The sequence below is a fragment of the Leucoraja erinacea genome, chromosome 30 (assembly GCF_028641065.1).
Source record: "Leucoraja erinacea ecotype New England chromosome 30, Leri_hhj_1, whole genome shotgun sequence".
NCBI classification, from domain to species: domain Eukaryota; kingdom Metazoa; phylum Chordata; class Chondrichthyes; order Rajiformes; family Rajidae; genus Leucoraja; species Leucoraja erinaceus.
Genome location: NC_073406.1, coordinates 8,203,579 through 8,219,683, shown reverse-complemented (window position 1 = coordinate 8,219,683; position 16,105 = coordinate 8,203,579). Strand labels below are relative to the sequence as shown.

At 42.5% G+C, this 16,105-nt stretch overlaps 1 protein-coding gene across 7 annotated transcripts in view; it reads right to left on the bottom strand.

Moving 5' to 3' along the window:
- The window catches only part of camta1a (calmodulin binding transcription activator 1a), an 810,948-nt gene that overhangs the window by 20,194 nt on the left and 774,649 nt on the right, over positions 1-16,105 (bottom strand). For 4 of the 7 annotated variants that reach the window (XM_055659354.1, XM_055659356.1, XM_055659358.1 and 1 more), the window contains 3 exons: positions 13,921-14,114; positions 12,941-13,015; positions 7,255-7,285 (listed from right to left, as the gene is read on the bottom strand). In XM_055659354.1, the coding sequence (XP_055515329.1) occupies positions 7,255-7,285; positions 12,941-13,015; positions 13,921-14,114 (300 nt within the window). Of the gene's footprint in view, positions 1-4,656; positions 7,286-12,940; positions 13,016-13,920; positions 14,115-16,105 lie in introns of those variants that run through there. The other 3 variants (XM_055659355.1, XM_055659357.1, XM_055659353.1) reach the window with 2 other exon arrangements.

The following is a 16,105-nucleotide window of genomic DNA, read 5'->3' as shown; positions in this document are numbered from 1 at the left end:
TCAACCCCATTCTCCTGCTTTCTCCCCATAACCTCTGACACCCGTACTAATCAAGAATCTACCAATCTCTGCCTTAAAAACATCCATTGACTTGACCACCACAGCCTTCTGTGGCAATGAATTCCATAGACTCACCACCTTCTGTCTAAAGAAATTCCTCCTCGTCTCCTTCCTAAAAGTTGTTCATTGTATTGGAGGCAGAGTCTTAATTGAGGTGGGGCCACAGCGTGGTCACCCCCAGTAATTTACTGACTTTTCTCCAGTCCTTTTCTCTGAATTTGTCGGGCATGGTATCTGCTTTTGGCTGAGAAGTAAATAACAAGAATCGGAAGTGGCTCACGGCAGTCAGTTGAAACTGGGGTCACCAGTAGTTGGAAGAGTGGGCTCTGGATGTTCAATGGTAACTATTGATGCTTTCCTAGTGCGAGAGTAGCACTCTGAGGGCAGATCATTATGAAGTTCACAAATCCACCTTCTATGTCATAGCATTCTTCCTGGCTTCCCATGGTACAAACATGGTGGCTTGTAGCCACAGTTTAACAGAAGACATCCAGGCAATAAACGAGGCAAGATGTTTTCACGCAACTCTTGTTGAAATCTGTGGCTCATCAAGAAGGATTTGACTAGTGCTGAAAATTAAGGTTTGCAAGACTGAATTTGAGAGCTTTTTTTTTATGTCTGGTAAGAGAATCAGGGATATGGAGATAAGGAGGGTTATGGAATGGATAAGGCATGCTGCAACTGAGTGGTGGAACAGGCTTGAGGGATGAATGACTTCCTCTTGTTCCCCGATCAGTGAGGGAAGCTTATCTTGAGCAAGCTGGTGTCTTGCTCCCCCACTGACGGGTCTTCTGGGTTGAGGGGTGATTAAGTTGTCTTCAAAGTTTGCAGTTTCAAAATTCACTTGATGCACTAACAGCCAAGTCTTCTGAGTAGGCCAGGAATCTGTGTTCAAAGCTAAAATATCCTGAAGCTGTTTTGAATACGGTCGTCAATTACTGATTTAGACAAGGAAACTCCCTTTTTGATCTTACATTGCATGACGTGCACACATGAGACACAGTCCTTGTGGGGGGAGGGCGAGAAGGAAGGAGAACTTAAGATGACCTTTAATACAAGGTAACATTGCCCTTTAAGAGCAAGATATCTTTCAGCTACATGTTATAACTTAGTCGTGTCAGGCAGGAAACCACTAAGCAAGGAATTATGTATAGGAAGGAACTAAAAAAGGGTCTTGACCCAAAATGTCACCTATTCCTTTTCTACAGAGATGGTCTGAAGAAGGGTCTCGACCCGAAACGTCGCCTATTTTCTTTGCTCCATAGATGCTGCCTCACCCGCTGAGTTTCTCCAGCATTTGTGTCTACCTTTGGGGTCTGACCTGCTGAGTTACTCCAGCTTTTTGTGTCTAAGCAAGGAATTATCCTCGACATACACAGAGAGTTTGCAATTGATGAAGAATAATTGCTCTGTTGCGATAAATTATAATGCGCAAAGTTGCTGATTAAAACTGAAGGGATGAAATTGATCTTTGACAAGAGCACAAACATGAGTCAGCAAAGAACAATGAGGCAAAACCTTTTCTCAAATCACTATCATCTACTTGTTTCATCCACATGATATCATGAGCCAGATGAAATTTATAAAATCATACTGGGGATGGCAGACAGGACTGATCTGGTTGGATTTAAGTGACTAAAAAGACAGCTGCTTCATCTAACATTGGCCTCGAGCAACTGATTAAGTTAGTTTGTTGCTATTTAAATCAGCTGGATAGACATTAATAATATTTTTGAGCGGTGGAGTCTTTAAGGCTTGAAATCACTCCTTGTGATATTAGCTTATGCAACAAATCTGAACTGAATTTATTTGCCCGTTAGTTTATCACAGCTATTTAATCAAAGTTCATTGTTGTGATGAAACAGTGCATCGAGTCCATCGTCTTTTTACGAGCTCTTTGGTGGAATTCAACTTTTTTTATTGCCCACTCCCTTTACTAAAGCCCTGAGTCTTAAGGGCCTGTCTCACTGTACGAGGTAATTCAAGAGTTCTCCCGCGTTTTCCCAATTCAAACTCGGAGATTGTCCGTAGCGGGTTCGTAGGAGTTTGTGGATGTCTCGTAGCGGTTCGTACGAGTAACGGTAGGCACTCGGGAAATCCGGTAAACTCGTGACGTTTCATCAACACTGTGAAAAATGTCCCAGAGTAAAAAAATACTCGTGTTGAAAAAAAATGGTTACTTTTTACTCATACGAGCCGCTACGAGACATCCACGAACTCCTACGGACCCGCTATGGACATTCTCCGAGTTCGAATCGGGGGAAAACTCGGGAGAACTCGTGAATTGCCTCGTACAGTGGGACAGGCCCTTTATCCTGCAACAAGTTGTGGCCAATTTTCCCTTCCAAAATGCACCATCAAATTCAAAGGGTTTAATAGAGACCTTATTTTGAGACTCCACTCAACTCCTCAGGAGCCTGGAAATTCCTCTAAGATTGTAACATTGCACCAACCATCAATTCATTCGGAAAAAAAAAATTGCCATTTAACAACTGAGTTGACCCATTTAAAGGAAACAGTTAAAGGCTCTGTTAAAGTAGTAAAGGGAACAAATAAATGACCCATTCATTGCCTGGTAGAAACAATAGATTTTATTGACGCTTAGCTGATTCCAGTCATTGCTTATGTGTTGGCAATTAATAATAGTGTCTTGTTGCCAGTGTTTCAGTGTACTAATTTGTCAGAATAGAATTTACCTTCTAAGTTTGAGAATCATTCATTTTGAAAATGCAAGAACAACGGGCAAAAAATGCAAGTTGCAGCAAGAAGGTACGAGGCTGACTCTACGGGATTTTACTGCTGCTCAACAGCATAAGGCAGGTGGCAGGAGTTTACCTTCCACGCGTGGTTTGCATATTCAGACAATAATCTAAGTTAAGCAGTGTTAGGATTCAGTCTTTCCAATGTAGCGCCGCATATTGCGGGAATGAAACCAGGCATGGGGCCAAGCATCTGCACACAAATTCCCAGCAGAAGTTCCTGACACACCAAAGATCCATGTTTGGTGCAAATTATCCCTTTCATGTTGAAATTTAGAGCAGTGCATAACGACTTCTCTTCACTGACGGTGACAGTCACAACTCATCATGTTAAAATATTCTCCCTGAGTGAGATGGTACACAATTCCCCACTGTTGTGCTGGCATTTTGGTTCCAAATCAACTTAAAACCCTTCTATTTCCACACTCTGCAGGAGGAAGAATTTCCATTGGTATGTGCCATGAACTGTGGCAACTTGTTCGTCCCCACTGAACAGAACTATGAGACCCAGTAACCCCTGGTGATCTTGGGACTGCCTGTGCTAAACATGTAGGAGGGTATTAGCTTTCTGTCATTCTTGCCTCCAAATATTTGGTTCCTTCGAGTTAAATGGTTCTACAAAAGTGAATGCAGCTGGCTGCTAATACTCCAGTACATAATTGGCACTGGCAATCAAAGACAGATTTCTCCACAGTCTGGCTCGGAGCACAAATTGATAAGCCCCAGACTCGATATCTCAGCATGTTCAGGCTCAGATGCCATTAAGTTCAGAAGGGTTGAAGTATTCAGTGTGTTCTAATGGCACTGTGTGTTCAGAGAATAACTTACGCAGGATGTTGCCACACACTGGACACAGCCAACTCCTCCCCAATATGACCCAGGACTTTACAGCAACTACTCTCCCCCCCACCCCAACGTGCATTCAATATACATCATAGCTGCAGGCACTTAAAAATATCAGTGACAGTGTGGAGATGCAACAAGACCCAAAATCCAGAACACCAGCCCAGCTCATACATAACATAACACAATCATATATTTCTGGAGATCACACTCTATTGATAGTACATCAATAGAAATAGTGTTGGCCCATTAATATTTCTCAGCAGTATCATTTAATCACAACTTATGTGACCCAAATAAGACTATGAACTACTTTGACATTGTGTTTTTGAGCAATCTTTCAATCACTTGTTTAAAGCTGCAATCTATAATAGAAAAGAAATGGTGCACGTAGAAATCTACCAAGAAGAGTATTCAAGAGGCAGTTTTTTGCATTCAGTGTTAATGCCCTTGCAGCATGATGTGAGCAGAGTTAATGAATTAATGAGGGAAGCTCAATTAGCTGTTCTGACATGATATTTCTCACAGGTAGTGTGGACCTAGAACGTGGACTGCTATTGTCGTGCCAAATTTATTGCTCGTGGCCTTGTGATGAACAGACCTAAATGGACACATTGTGAATTCAAGGCAATAACTCCTCCTGCTTTGGAGAGGATGGGGGGGGGGGGGAGTCAAACTATAGGTTCCAAGTCTGTAGGTTACGGGAGCATGGAGACATTTTAGGGAGTTTAGGGAAGGTGGAGTGAGAGATGGGGGTGACAAATCTGAGGAACGACAATTTTAATTTAACTCTTGTTTGCAGGAACCCACAAACAATATAGCCCCCATCACACTGGATTTAGCTGAAATCATTCAGTTGATTCTCACCAAATGAGTTAGAAGGTTCAAAGGGGTTTTATAGAGGACACTGACATTGGAGTTTCAAACAAAAGAACTAAGGGGAATATTTAGAGAATAAATAATCATGGCTGCATCGACACAGGAGAGAATGGGAATAAACAAACATCATCTGGAGAAGGCTACTGCACCAAAGAAAAATTAATGTGACATATTCATGCTGATACAGCAGGACAAAGCACTAGTACTGACTAATTAATACGCAACAAAAAATCTTTTCACTGTACCTCGGTACACGTGACAATAAACTAAACTAATGGAAGAGAATGAATGACATTTTCTAACTATGTCATTGGGTGAGGTGGACAAGAGGGGAGCTCTTCACAACATGTGGAACAGAGTGACCATACAGATTGCCAGTCGTACTGTGCACACTTGCAAAGATGGAGATAACTTAAATCTGCCTCACTGTTAAAGACCAGTGCTCAACTGCTTTATCTGGTGAAGTGATTCTAAATGATCACAGGAGCAAACAATTAGACACTTATTGCTGAGGGAGTTAACGGTAGGTTGGAAACTCTTTGCAAAAATATTGGATCAGTGTGGTGTATTAGTGAGTGGCGTCCAATTTCACCTGAATATTCTCCTATGCCTTGGGCCATCCTGCTACAACGAAGGTGCTATCGAAATGAATGGTATTGTTGTGCTATGAGATCAAGAATCCTTCTAATATTGTAAACAGAGGCTCTGTGCAATACAGTACCAGAGCATTTCTCTCCATGGGAGAGTGAAGGGGTTATTCTGGACACTGTGTAGAATGGTCAAGGACCCTGCTTGGGGGATCCAGCAGGAAACGAATGTAAATCAACGTGGGGCCAGCCACTGCGGTTGCTCTTGAAGTACTGTGAGGTGCGCAATTAGCAAACCAAACTCAAAATTAAGCTACGTAGAGGGGTTGGTTGAAACAAACCTGTGATTCTGTTGAAAGTGATAGACAGAAACATTCCTTTTTTTTTTTAGCAAATTGCCAAGGTAAAAACCAATACTTTTCTATAATATAATGCAGCTTTAAAAACTACCAACAATTCTGATTTTAGCCTGTAACATCAGCCATTTGCATGCATGCAGTCATTCCAAACTGGGTAACTCATGGGTCTGCTAAGGCAGGAAACCTCACAGTGGCTGTGGCCCTTTGTGGGCTGGCTCATGGGAGACAATACCAAAGTCTCAGGGAGGTTCAGTAAAAGCAAGCCTTCCTAATGGGGCATCCAGACTTTAGTCTGAGACGGAGGAAAATGTTCCCAGTCATCAATGCATGAGTGGAAACTGGCAAAAGAGGGGCAGAAGTGTTGGTCGGGGTTGGAGTCATTGGTCAGCATCCTGTTGCTGCAACCCTGAAATTAAACCAGAGTGCAAATGGAGTCAAGGTTCCTCTGTTGGCTCTGATGAGTTACTACTCTGCTCTGGCCTTTCTTGCTCTATTTCCTAATGGACAGAGCCCGACTTATTACATTCTCATTCCCATCCTGTAGCTTCATGCTGGCAGTCAGTGCGGGGAATGGTAAAATCACACTGGTATAGGAAGGACAAAACCCCAGTGCTGGCGGAGAGATAGAGGGACTCTGCATCTAGCCCATGTTATTTATCTGAACTGTGAATTTTTGGTGCTGGTTCAGGAGCACAAATCCCATCGAACGTTTGTTTACAAAAGCCGGCTTTACCGGCTTGTCCTTGTAACACATTACAAAGAAGGATCAGGCAGCTCAAGGCATGTTTTCTGAGGCTGCGAGAGAGATTTGAACAATCTCTGTTCAATGGTGTGAAATAAAAAGCAGGTCAGGTGAACCTGTCCACTGTTTATTTCGTGCAGTTGGTAGCAGACACTGCCCAGCTGCATTATTTCTGGAAGAAACTGGTTAAAATATGGCTGTGTCAGAATGACACGAGGTCCTGTAACAAACACAGTGTGGTGTGACTTAACTTAGTCTACCACAGCCTGCATGAGAACAGGATAAAGAGGAGGGGAGGGTTGGAATGGTATTGTGACCTGAGATGTACTGAAGGTCACAGACTGAATTTGGTCTTCAGATGTTTTGAGGCCACATTCCAATGTGGCCAGTGGAACATCGGGTGCCCCCAGGTCACGTGGGTCCCCGCCAATATCCAGTCTGCTTCAATAATGCTTCATGACCAATGCAGGAGGGCCAGAGCCAGGAGGTACACACCTGGAGGTATTCGTCTTTAGTACGGGTGTCAGGGGTTATGGGGAGAAGGCAGGAGAATGGGGTTAGGAGGGAGTTATAGATCAGCCATGATTGAATGTCGGAGTAGACTAGATGGGCTGAATGGCCTAATTCTGCTCCTATCGCATCATTCGGCTGGTTTTGCTCGACTTCTCCTTTCCTTAGAACCTCGGTGTAAATTCCCATGAGCCAACTGAGTTCCGACTTATACATTTTTATCGGATAATTCCTGGATGCGTTTCGAACCATCCAGCATTCCACAATTCATCGCAAGTGTCATTCTGGTTCATGCATTACAAAATAACTGCTGAAATCATTTACCATATATATAACTATATATATGTCGATAAAATAAAAATTGTATCTTTAAGAAGCAGATTTGTTAGTATCGTGTTGAGTGTTAGTTTATTTGTAGGCGACAAACGGGAGAATTGGCAGGTTAGGCTGCAGCCCCATGCAAGCAGGCACCAAGCAGAATAGAGAGAAGCTGGCCAGCAGAAGGCTACACTCACCCTTTTGTACAGTCTACGGTCCACCAGGGGGCTTAGGGCAGCAAAACAATACCAAACAGCTATTAGCAAACCAAATGTACCATCAATTATCAGACCGAAGGCAGGTTTCAACACTTCAAATTTTGATGCAAGGTTCCCCCCCTCACCCCCCCCCCCCCCCCCCACCCCACCTATCCCCCCCCCTCATTGAGATTCATCTTCACCGAGCGGGAACATTTGTGAGCTGGGAAATAAGGACTTCTCCAAAGCCATCAGCACCAATGTCGTCCTGCATTACAGATGTGTTCTTGGCCCGAAGGCATATATCAACAATGACTTCCCTACTTCCCCTCCAAGGGGCAGTGCGATGATGGTTTTCACACGCACTGGTCAGCAGGTTAGTGAACACGCTCAGACGCTCAATCAGACTGGGCCGAGACAGCAGGGTTGTTAAAGGCCAACCTGACCAACAGGCAAACAGAATTGCCATTGACTTATTCATTTGTTCATGGGATGTCAATGTTGCCAGCAATGCTTGCATGTATCGACTATCCCTAATTACCCCTGAACTAGGGAGGCAATTGAGAGTTAACCACTTTAGTGGCTCTAGAGTCATGTATAGATGAAGGAGGCAGATTTCCCTTCCTGAAGAAAGTTGGCAGACCTGGTGAGATTTTATGCCTATCCACTGGTTACCATTATTATATCATCGTTACCATTAATATAACTAGTTTATTTAATTACTTGAATTTACATTCATCAGCTGCCACAAACTCCTGCCTCTAGATCAACTCTGCCCGCTGGTACAGTAACATGACTATTGCATGGTTCTAAACCAGCAATGACAGCTCAAATGACATACATGCTTCTGTTTGAACTCAAAGAGCAAAAGGTCTGGCCTCTTTGTTGCCAACCTTGACTAAAACGTAGAAGAAGAAATGAGGCAACTAATCAGATCCAAAAATTGTCCAAACACTCTCAGACCTTCTAATGTTGAAGGCCGCACAGTGTCTGATAGGGACAAGACTGAATAGCAAACTAAGTGACCCACAACATGCAAGCACAGTGTTGTTACTTGGTTAAGAAGCACGTTAACAGGAATAAAATGAAGAGGTGCACTTAATATTTAAGAATTAGCTATAAAAATCAAGATGTTTCTTTAACATTTAAATTATGGATAAAGGTAAACAAATAATGCAGTACTAGAATAATTATAATCACCAACTTATCCTTCCTAAGTATCACTGACTGTCATACCAACCTCGCCTGCTATGCCTTGTTTGACTATAGGTATCAGCTAACTCTGGCTCTGAGGACCATCCAGAAGAATGATAGACCAAGTCAGGGGTGGGGAACCTTTTCATGTTGGAAGGCCGCATTAAGTTAGCTGTAATCTAATAAGGCCGCATCCAAGAAACTTCAATTAGATAAACTTCAAAATGTACATTATTTTGTTCAAATAGCCCTCATGGCTTACTAATGTTTTAAATGTGGCCGTCAGTCAGGGAGGATTATTTTGTTGAATCTTCTTTTGCTATTAGGTTTTTTAAATACGTTCATTTTAAGATTAAAATAATAAAAGACAAATAAAAACATATTAATCATAATAAAAATATTTGTTTTACAAAATTTGGGTTCATTCAAAAGGCCACACTTAATGGCCTAGAAGGCCGCATGCAGGTTCCCCACCTCTGGACTAAGTGGTCTCCTTTAACGCAATCATTCTAGTGGTCTCATGGAAGTCACCAGCTCAGATTTAGTGTTCTCATCTTGTTGCAATGACTGCAGACTGCAATCCTGCAGGCTGGGACTTATGGATGCAGATATGGATGAGAATGTGTCTGTGTCACACTATGCTCTGGATTTCTGGTTTATGTCACTAGTTCTTGTTTGGACTAAGGCTTTCACACCATCTATCATCACAGTGAAACTTAAGAAGGACCAAGCTTTGAACGTTTATGTTTTTTGTTATTTCTTAAACCAAGGAAAGCTATTCTATCTGATCATTCTATGGATCACACCAGACAGTCAACAGAATATTGCCAAAGACAAATTTCTACCACATTGATAATCCAGCTAATATTACACAATAATTATTCCAGCCTAAACTTTTTTTCTTCTATAATGCATATAACGAGGTTCTTTGGCCAATGTACACATGTTGGATTTTTTAGAGCTCTTGATTTTGTCCCACAATGACTCTCCCTGCCCATTGCCCTTTACATGTTTTACTTAAATTCCTTTTGGAAAATAACTATTGAGTCTTCTGCCAATGTCATTCCAGACTGAATTCTAAATCAAACAACCTTTGTATAAATAAATCCTCATTTCTTTCTTCTTTTTGCCATTGTTTGTAAATCTGTTTTGATCACAATTCCTTCTTCCAATTCTGTGTCTCTTTGCTTCCACTGTTATTTGCCCTGTAACACTTGTATTCCCTTCTCTCTTATATCACACTTATTTTAAACAAATGCTTTGTACAAGGTGGAAATTAATGAGACACTCCAAAGGCGATGGGAACAAAATGCTTTGATCGAGTATATTTTCCACAGATTGATTTACTCAGCAAAGGCAATAACAGCAAAGGCAAAGAGGAGGAAAGCTCACAACTCGGGCCCACCCAATTTGGCAAAATGGACTAGACTGTCTTGGCTAACCCTCCCCCACTCTTATCCGGGTATCTCTAGGATCTGAAGATTAATCACCAGGAGTTTGCTGGAAGCAAATACAGAAGGAACGTCACAACACATTGTTGGTTTTAACACTTTCTTTGAAGAGCTTAGTTAATTATAAAAAAAATAAGAGAGAGGGAGAAAGGGTAGTTGACAACACCTACTGAGTTGAGATGTAAAGAATCAATGATAGACACAAAATTCTGCAGTAACTCAGCGGGACAGGCAGCCTCTCTGGACAGAGGGATTGGGTGACGTTTCGAGTCGAGACCCTTCCTCCTACACTGCAAAGAATCAATGCTAGGTTACACAAAAAAGCTGGAGAAACTCAGCGGGTGCAGCAGCATCTATGGAGCGAAGGAAATAGGCAACATTTCGGGCCGAAACCAAGGGTTTCGGCCCGAAACGTTGCCTATTTCCTTCGCTCCATAGATGCTGCTGCACCCGCTGAGTTTCTCCAGCTTTTTTGTGTAACCTTCGATTCTCCAGCATCTGCAGTTCCCTCTTAAACAAAGAATCAATGCTGTTTGTCTAACATGGGGGCACCATGAGCATCGGCAACTACAGGGAGGGGCAATGGGAAGCTGTGGATGGGCACTGATTCAGAGGGGCAGTGGAATGAGGGTGCACCATGTGTATAGGCACAATGAGTGATCGGTGGGTGGGAGCTGGATCATGAGGATAGGCACATTGTTATTAACCGGGGGCATTGAAAGACAGACAGGTGCGTAGGCACTAGATGAACAACAGAGGGTGGAGGCAGGAACCGGTTGTACAAACAGGACGGGCACCATGTGATCGTTTGGAAGCTGCGGCAGGTTATGTAGCTACATTTTCTAATACGTGCAACCAGAGTTGGTAACTAAAGGGCCTGTCCCACTTGGGCGCCATTTGCGTGTAATGTACGCAACATCATTTACGCGTCACGACGTGTGTGTCCTGCCATGCACGTGATGCCCGCATGTTGTGCATTACGCCCACACGGTGCGTGGTGACGTAGGCAATGACGTGCGGTCGCGCGCGGCGCCCCAGGATTTTGGGATGTACAAAATCTTCGCTCGCCATCTGCGTGACGCGCAAATGACGCCCAAGTGGGACAGGCGAAGCCAGGAGAAAGAGAAAAAGTAGATATGACACTGATGTATTATGTTTAAAATGTATTAGTTTAAAAATACTCAATCCAAATCCAACCCTCATATTTATAAATGTGTTTCTTTGCAAGGTCATAGTGTGGTGGTCGGCGACAGGGGTGGGTTTACTATCTCTGGTCGAAGGAACAGTCATATTTCCTGAATCCACGGAGCAGTAGCTACAATTATTAGTGAAAAGTAATTGTTGTAAAAAGTGTGAAGGCAACACACAAATTAATATCACAATTAAATGATCGCGTTCACCACTAACAATACTCGTTGAAAACTAATACCCACAGAGAGGAATTGTCTCTGATGCTGAAACATACTGTTTATTTATTTGAATTGGACAGGACAAAGCTGTGATGTGTCGAAAGTTTATGAGCTCATTACCATCTGTGTAGTTTTTATGACTTTCAAAATTGCTACATTCCTGCAATCACATTTGAAAAATGGAGTGTTGTTGATTTTTCCCGGCCACACAGCTGCCTCAGTATTACACAGACCCTGCCTGAGATTCGTCAAGATTTGTCAACTGTGTGTGACCCCCCCCCACCTCCTCTATTAGCTCATGGCCGAACAAGACTACGGGTGCTGCCTATACGGAGTTTGTACGTTCTCCCCGTGACCGCGTGGGTTTTCTCCAAGATCTTCGGTTTCCTCCCGCACTCCAAAGACGTACAGGTTTGCAAGTTAATTGGAGGGGGTTAGAGGGGTTTAGATATAAGTTTAAATTGTCCCTAGTGTGTGTAGGATAGTGTTAGTGTGCGGGGATCGCCGTTCAGCACTGGTACAACCATTGGCAGGTATTGTGACGTAAACAATGCTGTTCAAGACCATTCCTGACTGACTGACTTCTCATTTGCCAAGTTACCATTCACTTTTCGGCAGCAACTTTCACAGCCTCTAGGTTTCCCAAACTGCTTTCCAGTCATTGAAGTGCATTCAGTGTTGTGATGTAGGATAAACAGAAGTCTATTTTTGTACAGCAAGTTTGCAATGGGGTGAGCTATCGCCCAGAGCAGTGGGAAGGACTCCACTGAGCTTCTTGACATAGAACTGTGAAATCCTTTAACTCCAGCCAAAGGAACAGGTTGGAAGAACTCGAGCCTCTAAAAGACGGGATCACTGACAGTGGGTTAAAGGCAACAGTTTGCCATCATGAAGTTGAAGATCTTTGAGCAGCTTAGTGGGATGGTTAATTAATGGACAGATATGAAGACTTTGTTTAAATCAATTGACATTGGACAGGATAATTTAAAAGCTCCCGGGTCAGAATTAATTCCTGCATTGTTTGTTCCACCAATATGGTCTGTCTGGTCTGGAAGATCTTGCCTGTACAGACTACTCTCTGAACAATTCTTATGACAATGTGGACTAAATATTGTTGGGCTTGCTGCCTGTGGAAGGCATCACATTCTGAGCTGATACTGTCCTCATGCAACCAGCCAAACATGCACAATTTCCTGAAGCACCTACTGTGATTGTACACAGGAGCAGCAACATTGATGGACTTCTGTTCCACAGTCCAAGTCCACAGAGCCTGCTACAAGGCAGCAATCACCACGCAAATCGGCTAACCTAGCACAGCGTGGGAACCTAGAACTTAACAGCTTCGTCGTTTTATGGAAGGGACCGCAATCTTCCCATTGAGAATACTGGGTGAGCTGTGTAAATATATTCTGCAGGATATACTGGGAGGTATTTCTAAATTATCCTAACAATGTGGTCGTCTTCAGAAAGTTTCATTCCTTCTCCTTTATTATTCTCTGATATCAATGGATTGATCAAATACTACTTGGATTATTCTGGGAAGAAATAAAAGGCAGAACGCAGTGTGAATTAAAGTGAAAGTAAAACGTTTTGGATGGGCGGTCAGATTGCGAATGACATTTGACATCTCACCTGTGACGACAACGGCGGAGAAATCGCATAATTTTCCGTGCAGCTTGATCCTGTTTCTTGGTCAACAGACTGCTCCTGAAACAAGAGCAAGGAAGATAAGAGCTAGAGTTATCCTCAGAGTGAAAGGCCAGCGCCATCTGTAAGGTAATTGCGTTAAAACGATTTACGTTAGAAAACTTGCCACTTTCCTTGCTGACAGGTGGTAAAGCATAATGTTCGGCCAATGACTCACCATCTCATTGAGTCAAATGCTGTGGCTTCGTTGACTTAAAACACTGGATTCACTCATGATGCAAACATGAAATTTGATCAAAGACGAAAGCATAAGCTTCATCCATTGACCAAGAAACACATGGCTCACAATTCCATGCAAAAGCAGGGCAGAACCATCGACGCAAACGTGGCGTTCATTTAAAAAACTATGGGGTTCAACTTGTAAATAAACGGGAGGAGTTTACATGTTGATTGCTATTAGCTTCATCCGTTGATGCAAATATGTCGATCATCCATTGATGAGGCACACTCACTGATGCAAACATGGTATTCAACTATTGAGGTAGATGCGGATTGCACCACACACAGTGGATTCCACACACAGAGGATTCATTCATTGACCGGTGACCATACAGTTCATCCCTTTGCTACAAACAGACGCTTCACCCACTGATAGAAAAATGGGGATCAACCACTGATGCACCTATCAACTCCCAATTATGAGGCTCACCATCCTCTCTACGTGTGAATATTATTCCCACCTCCATAAGTTCTTATCTCATGTAGCATCTTCTTATGAGTCACCTTATCAAATGCCTTTGCAAATCCAAATATACCTCATCCGTTGATCCCCAACATCTGACCTGCTGGTTGCATTCTTAAAAACTCCGCGAGATTGTCACTTGATGTTCTTTTCATAAATCTATGTTGATTCAGCCTATTCATTGGGCCCAAGAGAAGAGTTCTGCGCATGAGCAAGGGCCTACCTGATTTTTTGGTGGACCATGGCAGCTGTCCTTCGCTTCTGCCTCATTTTTCCACACTCCTTGTAGCTACGGTAATACTGCTGGATCAGGACAGCTGCCCGTCGACTCTGCTGGAACTTCTTCTGCTCGTAATAGCTGCGGAACTTGCTCTGGATCAGGATGGCGGCCAGCGTCATCTTTTTGTAAAGTGCATACTGAGGGGACACAAAGGTCAATATCCTTGTCAGAAGCACAAAAAAAAAAAAAAATGTTTGCACCCTGGAAAGAAGCGGTGGTTGTTGAGGGGAGAGTCCCCAGTTAAAATGGCACATTCTCAACAGAATACAAGCTCAACATTTCTAGATCTTTATCTCAAGTAACTAGCTTGCAAAAATGTCTTGCGCCTCCAAAAATGTCTTGCTAAGTTAGGAATTTAGTAATAACCCAAGAACATAACTAATAGGAGCAGTAGTGGGTCATGCAATCCTCTGGTTAACATTGTTATTCAGTCTCAACTTCACATTTCTATCCAGTCCCCAAGCCCCTGGAATCTCTTGGAATAAAAAGAAATTGAAATAGAGAAAAATCAAAAACTAAAACGCTCCAGATAAGCAGAATCACTCTCGAAACCGGCACTTATTGACAATTACCCTTTAAATATTCATGTATTGCTTATCTGTACAGACAAATTCCAATGTTTAGTTTAGTTTAGTTTACTGTCACGGGTACCGAGGTACAGTGATTAGCTCTTTGTATTGCGTGCTACCCACAAGAGGAAAGACTGTACATGATTACAATCAAGCCGTCCACATTGGGAAGATATAGGATCATGGGAATAACATTTAGTACAAGATAAAGTCCAGTAAAGCCTGATTAAAGACAGTCTGAGGGTCTCCAATAAAGTAAATGGTAGCTCAGGACCGCTCTCTAGTTGGGGATAGAGTGGGATAAATACCTGGCTTGTTTCACATTCCCAAAGGAACGAGAAATCAATTACATGGACACAGAGAGTGATGAATCTCTGGAATTCTCTGCCACAGAAGGAAGTTGAGGCCAGTTCATTGGCTATATTTAAAAGGGAGTTAGATTTGGCCCTTGTGGCTAAAGGGGTCAAGGGGTATGGAGAGAAGGCAGGTACAGGATACTGAGTTGGATGATCAGCCATGATCATATTGAATGGCGGTGCAGGCTCGAAGGGCCGAATGGCCTACTCCTGCACCTATTTTCTATGTTTCTAAAAGCCTGATTAAACTGCAGCTAATGTTAGGATTGACAGCCCTGGATGGATTTGTTGCTAAAGGTCTATATATTCAACCTCCCTGCCATGTCAAATATGTCTTTGTATCACCAATATTTTATAATATATTATAATATATTACAATATATTATTTATAATATATTAATATTTTTATAACATAAAATAAAAGCATTCAAAACATTTAATAAAACCACATCTTTTAATGCTCTCTCATGATTTTTTTCCCCTAGTTTTGTTTTTTTCCCAGAGATAATCCTTTAAATTCTAGGGATTCCAGGTGAGTACTGGAGTACTGGTGAATGAGCATGGTGCAAGGTTCACCATGCCACCTGGTGGACAGGTGAGGTCATGCCAGAATCCTCCCATTATAAAAGAGACAAATTTAAATAGCAACATCCCAACCCGAGGAAAAGCAAGTGTGCCTCCTGCCACTCAGTCGCCCAGTGCAGGCATTGTACTTCAGAAAAATTGTCAAAACTCTTGCAGTTGGCAGTAAGGCAGGTTTTCAGAAATAAAATGAGAAATGATTTTGGGAAGTAACTTGGCATTGTGTCCCTTAAAGGGCAGCTGAAGGAAAATGTTAATTTTGATTAAGTGTAAATGAAGAGATTTTCACAGGCATGAAACAAAAAAGGGAAATGCTGGAAGAGCTAGTCCAGCAGTCAAGCAACCTTTTGTGGAAAAAGACACCAGTTAATTGAGATCTTCCTGCATTTCTGGTTTTGTTTCAGATTTCAGTATCTGTGGTTTTATTTTTAGTTTAGTTTAGAGATACAGCGCGGCCCTTCGGCCCAGCTAGTCCGTGCCGACCAGCGATCCCCGCACATTAACACTATACTTACACACAATAGGGACTCAAAATATAAATTAAAAAATGTACATACTCTTGTACCAGAATACTATATAGTTGGTGGTCAACTAGTCAGCCATATATCACAGTAGTGCAAA